The sequence below is a fragment of the Rhamphochromis longiceps genome, linkage group LG7 (genome assembly GCF_057381845.1).
Source record: "Rhamphochromis longiceps isolate RC_006_pf linkage group LG7, R_longiceps_female_GT1.1, whole genome shotgun sequence".
Taxonomy (NCBI): Eukaryota; Metazoa; Chordata; class Actinopteri; order Cichliformes; family Cichlidae; genus Rhamphochromis; species Rhamphochromis longiceps.
Window position 1 is genome coordinate 63,199,569 of NC_140563.1, and position 13,046 is coordinate 63,212,614.

General features: G+C 42.3%; 1 protein-coding gene across 1 annotated transcript in view; it reads left to right on the plus strand.

Annotated features, from left to right (window-relative positions):
• The window catches only part of grk3 (G protein-coupled receptor kinase 3), a 76,225-nt gene extending 65,435 nt beyond the window's left edge, over window positions 1-10,790 (plus strand). Inside the window, exons 18-21 of the mRNA XM_085414769.1 lie at window positions 6,832-6,994; window positions 7,081-7,217; window positions 10,325-10,438; window positions 10,529-10,790. Coding sequence (XP_085270895.1) covers window positions 6,832-6,994; window positions 7,081-7,217; window positions 10,325-10,438; window positions 10,529-10,690 — 576 coding nt within the window. The 3' untranslated portion in view covers window positions 10,691-10,790. The remainder of the gene's footprint in view (window positions 1-6,831; window positions 6,995-7,080; window positions 7,218-10,324; window positions 10,439-10,528) is intronic.
• Window positions 10,791-13,046: the final 2,256 nt, after the last annotated feature.

Genomic DNA, 13,046 nt, shown 5'->3' on the forward strand with positions numbered 1-13,046 from the left:
CAAAAATGATTCCAAGGTTCCTCACAGTGTTACTGGAGGCCAAGGTAATGCCATCAGAGTAAGAATCTGGTTAGATACCATATTTCCAGGAATTTTAGGGCTGAGTACAGTAACCTCAGTTTTATTGGAATATAGAAGCAGAAAATTAGAGGTCGTCCAGGTATTTATGTCTTTAAGACATTTCTGCAGTTTAACTAATTGGTGTGTGTTATCTTTCTTAATGGATGGATAAAGTTGGGTGTTATCTTCATAGCAGTGAATATGTATGCTATGCCTTCTGATGATAATGCCTGAGGGAAGCTAGTTAACGTTACAGGGATGGTTGGCTCAACAGTGCTCTGACTTTTTGCCAGCCCGGCTACAGTGCTGAAGAGAAACCTGGGGTTGTTCTTATTTTCTTCAGTGTTCAATAGGGCTGCTCAATTAATCGAATTTTAATCACGATTACGATCTGGGCTTTCAACGATCATTAAAAATGACTGAGCCGATTATTAGCCCCTCCCTCGTGCTTTACTCTCGCGCTGCTCCGTGTGGCAAATCCAGCACACCTCTCTGCATTTCGAACACGTTTCACAACAATTAAGAACAGCCAGTGTTGCCAACTTAGCGACTTTGTCGCTATATTTAGCGAGTTTTCAGACCCCCTTAGCGACTTTTTTTTTCTAAAAAGCGACTAGCGACAAATCTGGCGACTTTTTCTGGTATTATTGGAGACTTATTTATGACGACTTTTTGACGTGAAAACGCGTATCGCTCTTACTCTCAACAAGCAGCGGGTGCTGCCGTGGGCACCTCACCCGTGCCAAAGCTCTCCCAGGCGGAGGATAGTCCTCCCCCGCTGTTATCAGGGCAGGAGATGTTCACACCTATGCGTCCAAAGGGCAAATGAATCGCGCATGAGTGAAGCCGCTGCTCCCGCACTGACTGTAACGCAGTCAGTTCTTCTTTTACTGTTATGCTGTTTTGTGGATCACAAGGTTTAAAACTACTTATAAACAAACACTCTCACACACAAAGTAACTCCACCAGAGCGCCAATTTCGGGTCACTTTTGCCAGTCCAGGCCCGGATAAAGGAGCAGGGTTGGAACTGTGACATTAAAAAACAATAATTGCTAAAAGAAATTTAATTTGTAGTTCTAAATAAATTCTAACTGCATTTAGGACGTTTTTCACTCACTTTATGTCTCTTCCACGATGTTATTTCTCTCTCCAACAACGTAGGTTACAATTAGATTAGCATGACCAATTATACAAATTAGGCGATGACGTCATTTGGCGACTTCTAGCGACTTTTAGGACAGCCAATAGCGATTTTCCTTACTGAGGAGTTGGCAACACGGAGAGCAGCGGTCCCCAACCTTTTTTGCGCCACGGACCGGTTTATGCCCGACAATATTTTTCATGGACCGGCCTTTAAGGTGTCGCGGATAAATACAACAAAATAAAACTAGTACTGGTACCGAAAAAAAGAAAATTTATTCATAACACACGTGAAAAGACCAAGGAAAACTGAGTAAACGATAACAAAATAACGCTGAAAACCGATAAAAACCCTGAAAACCATACATTTTACACCTGAGCCTCAACTCTCGCGGCCCGGTACCAAACGACTCACGGACCGGTAACGGTCCGAGGCCCGGGGGTTGGGGACCGCTGATTAAGAGTTAAGTAAGTAAGTAAAGTAAAATTTTATTTATATAGCACATTTCTAGATAAGGGATCACAAAGTGCTTTACAAGGTATAGACACAGATTAAAAAGACGAAGTACAATCAAAAGTTAACAAAATGCAATTTTAAAAAGATGTGTTTTTAGCTGTTTTTTAAAAGTAATCAGTGAATCAGCAGATCTTAAGTTCTGAGGAAGAGAATTCCACAGTCTGGCGGCCACAGTAGCAAAAGCTCGATCACCCCTAGTTTTCAGTCTCGTATACTTAATAACAAGTAGGCCCTGACCACAAGACCTCAGAGACCTACTAGGGGCATAGGGCTGTAAGAGTTCAATGATGTATGATGGTGCTTGTTCTTGAAGAGCCTTAAATGTGAGAACCAGAATCTTAAAGTGGACTCTGAATTCGACAGGGAGCCAGTGTAACTGTATAAGCAGCGGTGTTATATGTGAGTATTTCGATGTTTTCGTCAGAAGCCTTGCTGCAGCATTTTGGACAGTCTGCAGACGCTCCAGGGAACTCTTGTTTAGACATGTAAACAGTGAATTGCAATAGTCCAGTCGTGATGAAATAAAAGCATGAATAACAATCTCCAGTTCAGTATGAGCTATTATGGGGCTCAATTTAGAAATATTTCTTAAATGATAAAAGCAAGACCGAACCAGAGATTTGACGTGAGTATCCAATGTAAGAGCAGGATCGAAGGTTATCCCTAGGTTCCTGATAGATGGTTTCACAAACGTTGAAAGGGGACCAAGAGCATTCATTATGCTGGGTACATGTCTGTCTGGAGCACATAACAGGACTTCAGTTTTATTTTCATTTAGTTGGAGGAAATTGTCGGCCATCCAACCTTTGATGGTTTCCAAACACACATTTAAAATCCGCAGTTTAGAAGCATCTTCAGGTTTAAAAGATGGACCCGAGGGAAGCTCGGAAAGCTAAGCAGAAGTTATTTGGAGAGGAGAGTGACTGCCGTTGGTTGAAAAGAGAGGTAAAAAAAAAAAACCCTTCAATGGTGTGGAAACATTATGGGTTCGAGGAGTCAGACGTGGATCAAGTAGACATAGTGTGTAAACTTTGCTACGGTGTCGTAGCTGCACCACAGAGCAACACTGCAAAGTTCACTAAACAGATGTTTACATTTTTCATTTATTTTTTATATTGCAAACATTTGCACTGTTATCAGTATTTGCACACTATTTTATGACAATCTTTAAAGTCATTATTCAATACATTGTTATTGTTAAATAAATATCGTCAAATAATCGAGATCTCAATTTCAGTGAAAATAATCGTGATTATTATTTTTGCCATAATCGAGCAGCCCTAGTGTTCAATAGTAAGATGTTCTAGCTTCACTTTTTTTTTTTCTTTTTTTTCTTCTTTTTTTATAAAGCAGAAAACTATTTTTCCAGGTTAAATTATGATCTTCTAAATTTGTGATAGGGCATTTCCTCTCCAGCTTACGAGTTATCTGCTTTTAGGGTGAATGTTTGAGTGTTATCCCAGGGAGTCAAGTACTTCTGATTTGAGGCTCTATTTTTCACAGGAGCTACAGTATCCAGTGCCATACTCACTCATATAGTGAGGAGGTAAAATTATTAACAAGATAATCGACCTCTGTTGGAGTAGTGTTCAGATAGCTGCTCTGCTCTGTGCTGGTACAGGGCATTGAAGATGATAACAGCACATGAATTATATTCTTAAACTTAGGTAGGTCTTTCAGAAAGACATTTACTGTGATGAAATCTACTCCACACTGCTGTGTAATCGATTATTGTAAGTCTAAATGTTTTTTGGAAATGATCAGACGGGAGAGGGTTTTCAGGAAACACTGTTAAATGTTCAGTTTCTATGCCACATGTTAAAACAAGATCTAGAGTGTGATTAAAGTGGTGGGTGGGTTCTTTTACATTTTGAGAGAAGCCAATTGAGTCTAATAACAGATTAAATGCCATGTTGAGGCTGTCATTTTTAGCATCTACATGGATGTTAAAATAACCCACAATAATTATTTTATCTGAGCTGAGCACTAAATCATATAAGAAGTCTGAGAAATCAGACAGCTTCACTGTGTCCTACCCACTGGCTTTTATTTTGTTTTTTTCCCATTTCAGTAATTGCATTATTAGTGGATAATCCACTTGCTGCTGTTCTTAAAGTGCAGTCACAGTTTACCAGCCATCCACACGTTACATGTTACACCCTGTACTCAGAGCAGCTTCAGCTTTACTTTGTTAGATTACATTTTGTGACAGTAGTCCTCGTTCTGCAATGAAAACGTTCTGCCAGTGCACCCAAACAGCAGAACCAAACAATGACTGCTGTTTGTCACATGTACTTGTTTATTAAAATGTTGGCAGAGGAGTGCCTTATAAATTTCGCACACATGTTCTTCCTTTAACACACAGACATGTAATAAATCTGTGGAAAACACGGCTTTATTTGTTAAGCTAGGTAGGCTTTTAACCATAATCTCACAGACATTAGATGTTCTTTGTCCCATGATGTTTATGTTTCAATTCCCTTCATGTTAGATTACCAGAGATGTGACACCATGTGTGCAGTGGGCTGCTGTGTTCAGCGATGTGCTGGTTTCTAGTCATACAAAGTGTGGTGCAGAGAGAGTCAGACAGCAGCTGTATTTTTCTGTAACGTGGAAAGTTCACCAGGGCAAAGAAGAGCTGATCAGAATGAAACTTCTTACTAAAATTACTAAATATTTTTCCAGGAAATGAAATTCCCAAGAGCTGTAGTGCATGTTCACAGCAGGGCTGCAGCCCGAGAGGTTTAAATAAATTAGCCACTTGATACAGCTCAGTGGCATCTCTGCTTCCTGATTTGTCAGACACGCCAGCCTGCTTGCAGCTGCAGGTTTTTAAACATGCAGGCTTAGAATACTCCATCTTATGCAGGCTTATTTAAGTATACTTATTAAAGCATACTTAAATAAGCATAGACTGGTGGTAACTTGGACATGAACTAATTAGATTTTTGTGCGCCAGAGTTAAAGGTCAAGGGGAATCTTACTTAACAAGCACATTAATTATCGCTTTTTTCCACAAATGTCCAAGTCATTATATTTTGTGTTGAGTGTGTGTCAACTTAGAGTGTGATGTCATGTTGTGCAAAAGCATGTTTCTAGCCATAATTCATCACCGTATCTCAGGAGTGGAAGGTGAAAAAGATGTTCAGTGATCTCTCAACCATGATTTCAGACTGTGGTGGAAGAAAGCACATAGAGAAAGTGAGTTTGTAGAAAGGGTTCATAGAAAGCTGCTGTATAACATTAGCACCAGTCTCCTGGTTGCTCTGCAGCAGCAGTTTCCTCTTTCATTAACATTAATGTTGCTGCAGTTAACATTTATTTGTTCTCTGTTGCTCCAGCGCACAGAAATGAAACACAGGAGCGTTTGTTTGCATTTCCCAGATGGAGTTGGTCTTTAACGGGGGACTAATCATCATCATCATCATCATCGTTTATTTATATAGCACTTTAAAAACACACAAGGCTGACCAAAGTGCTGAACAATAGAAACACGATAGATACCATAAGAATAATAAATACGATAAAATAATAAACATAGCGAAAACAATAAAATATAAGTAAATACAAGTCAGTCAACCACTGAATCAAAAGCCAGTGAATAAAAATGCGTTTTCAATCTGGATTTATAAACCAGCACTGATGTAGATTGCCTAATGTGAAGAGGAAGATTATTCCAAAGCTTAGGAGCCACAATAGACTAATATTCAAAACAACTGCCAGATAGTAAAGATTGGAGCATTAACACACCAAGGAAGGTGTGTAGCCCCAGTCCACCCTGGTGTGAGCAGATAGATTACTGCAGTATGATTGATTTAAATAGGTTAGAGATATTCTGTAACACAATACAGTTGTACAGACTTAAGCCTCCAGGATCTCCGACATGGTAGGATTTATTGCAGGCCATTTATATTAGACTGCTTAGTATTGGCTGTGTATCAAATGATCTGCCAGCAGAATGTAGATAAGTAAGAAATCCATTTCTAAAGACTTCATTTTAGTAAAAAAACAAAGAAGAAAATGTCAGATCCCAGCAGATTTAAGACACCTGTTTGGCATTGGACATGTGGCAGTAGGTGGAATATTTTACTATCGATGATGTAATGTTTCCAGATGTTGTTGCAAAGAACAGTGAACTAGACTATTTAAAGGACTGTTTAAGCATTTTGGAAAGCTGATTTTTATTTATTTTTTTTGTCCCCAGACAGAAAGCTAGGCCTCAGATTTCCCTAAGAGCAGGAGGAAAGATTTAAAGCACAATACTCTGAGACAGAATAGGGCTTAGCTTACGGTGACCATGTGCTGTAAAACACAGCACAATGTCAGAAAAGGCAGCAGCATTTAGGGCCAGTGTTTGGTTCATTGTTTTTTCCTGTGAGTGGATGTTTCACACGGTCGGGTCTGTCTCTGGTGACAGGTCAGTGTCATTTCCTCTTTCTGTGCTGCTCTTCCATTCGAAGAGGAAAGTCTGAAATCCGGAGTAGATTTCCAACTTGGAGAGTCAGAGAAGAATTGACCTCACAGCCCAAGATGGCTGCAGTTCATGTAAACATGAGTAGAAGCCTAAAACTCGTCATTTGTATTGCTGCTGTTGTGCAAACTTAACCAGGCGCCATCATTTGTACTTATATTAGAGCTATTTCTTATATTTTGTAAACTTTGCAACATATTATATTATTTAATTTAGCTCAGTCTGTTACTGCTATTCTCTTGGCGCAACTGTAACCACATAATTTCCTTAGGGATTATTAAAGGATTCTGATCACGAACGGACTGTAGCTGCAGTTTTAAGAGGAGCAGACAGGAATTGTGTATTATTGCTACATATGGATGACTGGCTCAACCTTGCTAGAGGGCCAAAAATAAAGGCAACTTTACTATTGAATGCCTTCAACTCAACTTGACAAAAGGCTGAAATCATAAAGGCACATTTTAACATCAGCTCCAAACATCATCAAACAAAAACTGAAGTCTTATATGTTTTTGATTCGATGTTTTGCACCTCAAGGCCGCTGTAGGAATTTGTCACTTAGGCTCTACGTCTTGGTATAAGCATATGTATAACTAAACATGCTGCACTCTGTCTGTGTTTGTGCCTGCGTGTGTGACTTAGCTGCTGGACAGTGACCAGGAGCTCTACAAGAACTTTCCTCTGGTCATCTCAGAGCGCTGGCAGCAGGAGGTGGCAGAGACTGTCTACGAAGCTGTCAACTTGGACACTGATAAGAATGAGGCCCGCAAGAGGGCTAAGAACAAGCAGCTGGGCCACGAGGAGGGTAATGATGATAACGGCCAAATCCGCACACAGCCCAGTACAGATATCCTGTCAGTACACCTCCTGACTGTGTGTCCCTTTGTGCAGACTATGCCTTGGGGAAGGACTGCATTATGCATGGCTACATGCTGAAGCTCGGGAACCCGTTCCTCACTCAGTGGCAGCGCCGATACTTCTATCTGTTCCCCAACCGTGTGGAGTGGAGAGGAGAGGGCGACACTCGGGTGAGTCTGCCTCACAGCATACACTTTAAATTCACTGCACGTTTGTACGTCATGTGACCGCCTATCATGGGCTGAGGGCTTTCGGCTTGTTCATCATTTGGTCAGTGTGTCTGTCTGTCTGTGCTCATTCCACTCTGAAGGAGAGGTGGCTGAAACCTCTGAAAAAGCAGAGAGACTGGGTGAGTGTTACCACCAGGCTCAGGTCCCTGCTGTGTCCTCAGCACCCCTGCTGTTTAGAGTTGTAGTCTGCCTCCCCGCTTGAAATTTGGTAGTCAGTCAACTTCAGTTTTTACTCTTTGTCGATCTGGTTTTATGGTACTGCAAACGTGTCCGATCACGTGCACAATTCTAGGTGGACCACCCACCCCAAACCTGCTCCCATGCATTTCTCCACAGTCTGGACTGCACGTCACTGGAAGCAGATTATGGAAATGTCTGCTCGGTGTTGATTGGTTTACAAGTGGGCAGGGAGCAACAGGAGAGGTCACTGGGAACAGGAGAATAAGAAGAAAATTTGAAAAAACGTAAAGATCAGAACATAAAGCATTAAATGCACAGAGTGTGGCTGCAGTGTTTAACACTCAAATTCACTTCAGCTCTTTGTATGTTTGCTCTCCTCCGCGGCCGACGGACCACCAACAGCACAAGCAAGAGTAGCTCGCTGCCACCGTCTGACAACAAAGCTCACTGCAGGCCTCAGACCATCTCAGACTGCAGCTATTAGCCTAACAACACAAGTGAAGGAGCACTTGCACGGTCTTGATTGTGTTAGTGTTTCCATGAAGTACACTGCTTACTTGTGTGTAAGTGTAATGTGTGCACTGAACTATACTTTCATCAAAACTAAAGGGAAAACCCAGCTAGGCTCTATCTGAGAGACTTTAAAATAAACAAACAAACAAAAAAAAACCACACACACACTATTTGTGCTTACACTGGTGTGTTTTACATGTTAATTACCATGTGGTCATATCTCGGTGTTTTATACACAGAGCCACCTGGTAGAAACACATATGATCCTGGGACTTTTCCCCTCCTGGATGCTCTCTATTTGTTATGCTGAGGGTTTTTTGAGGCGAACATGTTTATCCAACACACCCATTTTGGTAGTTGCAGTGGTCTCCCTCCAGGAATCTGCTGACATTTGTGAGTCCTTGCATTGAGACTGTTGTTCGTTGCCTCACTTAAAAATTGTGGGGGAAAAGTAATTCGTAATGCTTAGGAGGACTTGATGGTAGGTGTGGATTTAGAAAAAAAAAATTTCCAATTCAAATTAATTTTAGCTTGAATAACGCAATATCGATTCAGTAAATCCTGAATTGATTTTTAAACATAAATATATAAATATATCCAAACTATGCTTCACATGTGATAAACATCGTCATGAATTCCCTCTTACTTTTGCCGCTTCGTTTCCACCATGATAAAATCACACTTCCTGCACAGCCCCCCCCCCCCCCCCCAAGTATACTTACATTTCAAATCTCAGTTTTCTGCATTATTCACTTACTTATTACGCACCAGTCTACCATTGTGCGTTTTATCCTCATTTAGTTTGGCACAGAGACATCTGCTGTGAAGCTTACACTCTGATGAAGTCTCACAAGTGTCAGCTTTGTTTTTATGCATAGATATAAAAATATGGATATGTACTGATCACCGATAAATGATCAGAATTATAGTATTTCTGACTGTGTGAATCAAAATTGAATTGAATCGAATCGAATCAGGACCTTCGGAATCGAATTGATTATAGAAATCAGTGACAATACCCAGCCCTACTCCATGGCACAGAACAGGGCAGTCACACCAGCTGCGGCTGTGATGCATCGACGTGTAGTAGGTAGGGCTGCCACGATTTGTCGACTAGTCACGATTATGTCGACTATCAAAATCGTCGACGACTGATTTAATAGTTGACGCGTCGTTTGAAGCTTTGTAAGATCACAAAAGACGCAGGAATAAGTGGCAGGATTTAAGAGTGTAATAACGGACTGAAACAGAAGATGGCAGCATTGCATGTACAAGGATGTCAGCTACCGTTAAACCCCGAAGAAGAAGAAGAAGCAGTTGTGTCCCAGCGCAGTTTCCAACAATGGCGGCAGCTAGTTAGTTTTAATGTTACTCTTATTATTCTTTCTGGGTCACAAAATAAACGTTTAACATATTTTCAGGCGAGAATGTAGCTGTGTAAACCTCAAATATCTGCTCAGTTTATCAGGACACCACATATTTTCAAAAGCGCTCTGACGTTTTCGGAGACATCTGTTACCCACTAGCTCGTTAGCGAGCCGGGGGCTAGGCTCACTAGCGCCGTGAGAACACCGGACTCCCGGCAAATCATTTTCAAACCCACCGCTGTCTTTCGCTACTCAGGTTAAATATATATGAGTCACTTAGATAACTTAAAATGTTATTGTTTGGCTTTTTTTTTTTTTTAGTATTTTATTTGTTCCTGAGTAAATCAGTTTGTCTGAGATTAAAGTTATAGTTTTTACACAGCTGAATAAACGTCAAGCAGACAGCTGATTATCAGAAGTGTGAGATGCTCCAGAATATACTCCAGTGTCCTGTTATATTTTAGATAGCAAGGAGTTTATTAAACTTCACCGAAACAATCTGCAAATTTCATTAAAATTTAATAAACTATCATCTTGTCTTTATTTTTAGTTAGCACAGACCTTAAACACTTAAAGCTGTAAGCTAATGATAGTTATATAAGAGCAGATGCTGCTGGTGCAATAAGCTGTAGTTTTACGTCCAATGGATGATGATCTGATTAGTCGACTAATCGCAAAAATAATCGGTGACTAGTTGACTATCAAAATAATCGTTTGTGGCAGCCCTAGTAGTAGGGTTTCAGAAGGGTTTGCAGTACCAGCGTAGCTACAGCAGAAATTTAACACATAAGTCTAAATTCTCCATTACTCTTCTTCATCATGAGTTCCTCCGTGACTGTCCTAACACTCCCTGAAATCCTCTGTGCCAGTGCTTTTTAGTGCTGTAGGGGTAAGGTGTACATCTCTGCAGCAGCTGTGAGCCAGAGCCAGAAGTCTTGTTGGTGAAATCCATCTGAACACTTTGTGATCACTCAATTATCTTTGCAGCAAAACCTGCTGACGATGGAGCAGATCGTAACCGTGGAAGAAACGCAGATTAAAGACAAGAAGTGTATCCTGCTGCGCATCAAAGGAGGGAAACAGTTTGTGCTGCAGTGTGAAGTACGTCCTCTGGCTGTTGTATGCTTTAGTGCTGTAGAGGAGATGAATGAAACAAGCTGATGTCTTTTTTTTTTTTGTGTATGTGCGCAGAGTGACCCAGAGTTTGTGCAGTGGAAGAAAGAGCTGACTGAGGCGTTCACGGAGGCCCAGAAACTTCTGCGTCGCGCTCCTAAAGTCATCGGGAAAGGCCGTGCTGGAGTAGTGGAGCTTTCCAAGCCCCCCCTCACACACCGCAATAGCAATGGCCTGTGAATACACAAGAGCACGCATATACATAAAAACACATGCACTCACATTGACAGACACACACACACACACACACACACACTGCATCCCACCTCCCACCCCCTCATCAGCTGCAAGACACCTGCCCACATCACCTCAGTGTGTGTGTGTGTGTGTGTGTGTGTGTGTGTGTGCGTGCGTGCGCGTGGTGCTGATGGCGCGCACACAATGACGACCAATCAAGAGTGATATAGTGATTTTTTTTTTTTGATTTTTTTTGGGGGGGGGGGGGGGGTAAATGTGTGTGCGTTCTGGGACCCTGCCAGTCAGTAAGAGGAAGAAAGGATTTTGAACCATTGGACATTTGAAGAATCCCCGCATGAACTTCACAAGGACTAACGGCTGCTCCTCTCTCTGTTTGCCCCTCCTCAACCACCTCCCACACCACACACCTCGCTGTTGAAATCACATTAATCAGGAAGTGTCCTCCCACTCTGTGTGCTCTCAGCAGCCTGATGGACTCCTCCACAGAGCTGATGCTCAGGTCCAGAAGAGACCAGGCTACCACCGAATGTAGAAAACAAAGGCTGGTTGTCCTCATCCATCCCTCTGAAACATTCCTCCCACTGTTACTGAAGTGCAAAAAGTGCCAACATTAATATTTTACTTGAGTCACCTGAGCGCCCAGGAGGATCCGCTCTGCTGGCAGATGGCGCGCCATCCCAACCTCCCGGACCCTCACAGTGTATGTGTGGAAGGCTGTTGATCATTCCAGCGCAGGTACAGGAAGCTTCACATTGGCTCTAGTCACCACAGAGACTGAGATTCCATTGGCTGACAAACAGCAGCTGGTTGCTATGGTAGCCATGAAGATTGGTGTACATGTACTGGTAACCATGGACAACACTGTAACTATAGAGGAGCAGGAGGGAGGCAAAGACTATAAAGACAATATAAGCACCCTTTTGTCTGCGCACCGCTGTTTTACTTCAGTGTGTTAGCTTTATCGCAACTCCTCTGTCTGCCTTTACAGGATTTTGTTGGTGTGGGGTCTTTCAGAGGTGGCAAGAGAAGGGCTCTGAAAGAGCTACAGAGCTGCATTACCTCAGTTGGACTGTGCCAGTATGAGTACATCAGAATGTAAGAACCTGTTCCCAGGCAAAGCACAAGAATCAGCAGTCTGTTCCCGCTCACACATTGTCCATGCAGGGCAACAGCTTGGAGCAGTCAGCTGTTGTGGGCAGACTGTGTGTAGGGAGGAGGATGAAGACAATAAGCTGAAGCTGATTAAAGGAAAAATCCACCCTCAAATACCCCAGTTAGATGCATAGATCTTCTATATGAGCTTTCATGTTCATGCTATTTCAGGCTCTTTTTTTTTTTTTTTTCTTTTTTTGGTTTTTAAGTGGTTGAAATGTTCACATTTTATCCAGTTGGTGTTAGCCTACATTTCTCCAGAGAGCAGATAAATGCAGGTTCAGAATAAACGAGAACAGAATGATCTGTGACTTATTTTCTTTAGATGTGCAGTAAAGTACTGAGCCTGCTCTGAGCCTGAGCAGGCTCCTGTCAGATTTACCACCAGGCCTCATGTTGAGGTTACACCCAGGGAATGCAAACGCATTTGTCTTTGAGAAACTCCACACGATGATGAGTCTACAGGCTCAGTCTGGACTGCACTGAACACTTAGCCGAAGTGCGGCGGCCCTCAGTTTTCTCACATTCAGTCTCAGCTACAGGTGGGCCCGATGTGAAGTTTGTCATGGCCTTTGGTCAAAACTCTGCTCATGGCCAGCCTGGCTCGTGGCATTTTGCCCACAGCTGGGCCGTACAGCCACCGCCGGTGCTGTGACTGAGCCCTTAGTCCTAGAAGCAGCCCGGATTTGGGCCAAATGTGTCTGCTGTCAGAGAGCTGCTGCACTACATCAGATCCATCACGTCAGAGGACACGGATGAGCACAACAAGTGAGCCAATTCACTGCTCTTTAAATATATGCTCAGTCTGTAGCCAGTACAGTGTTCTGATCCCCCTCACTGCCATCTGTCTACGTTCCTCAAGTAGGACCATAGCTGAGCTTAAAGAAAGCTATGTCCACGAGCATTGTCTGCGGACCTACTGCAGTGTTTCAGGGTGGACTTTTCGTCTGTCTTCTCACTGTGTTATGAGTTTTTTCCTGAATGTGACACAGTTCAGATGAGGTGTATGGGTTTGTCTAAATTATTGGACTTTTTACAGTTTGGTGGGGAACCTCACCAGGGTTCAAGGCGAAGGCAGTGGCAGTCCAGAGTAGTGTGCAGCAGAGGAGAGAAAGCGGTTTACTTCAGGGGTTTTCTTTTCCATCCAGTACAGTGTCTTCATCTGTGATGTCCATGCATTTCCAGA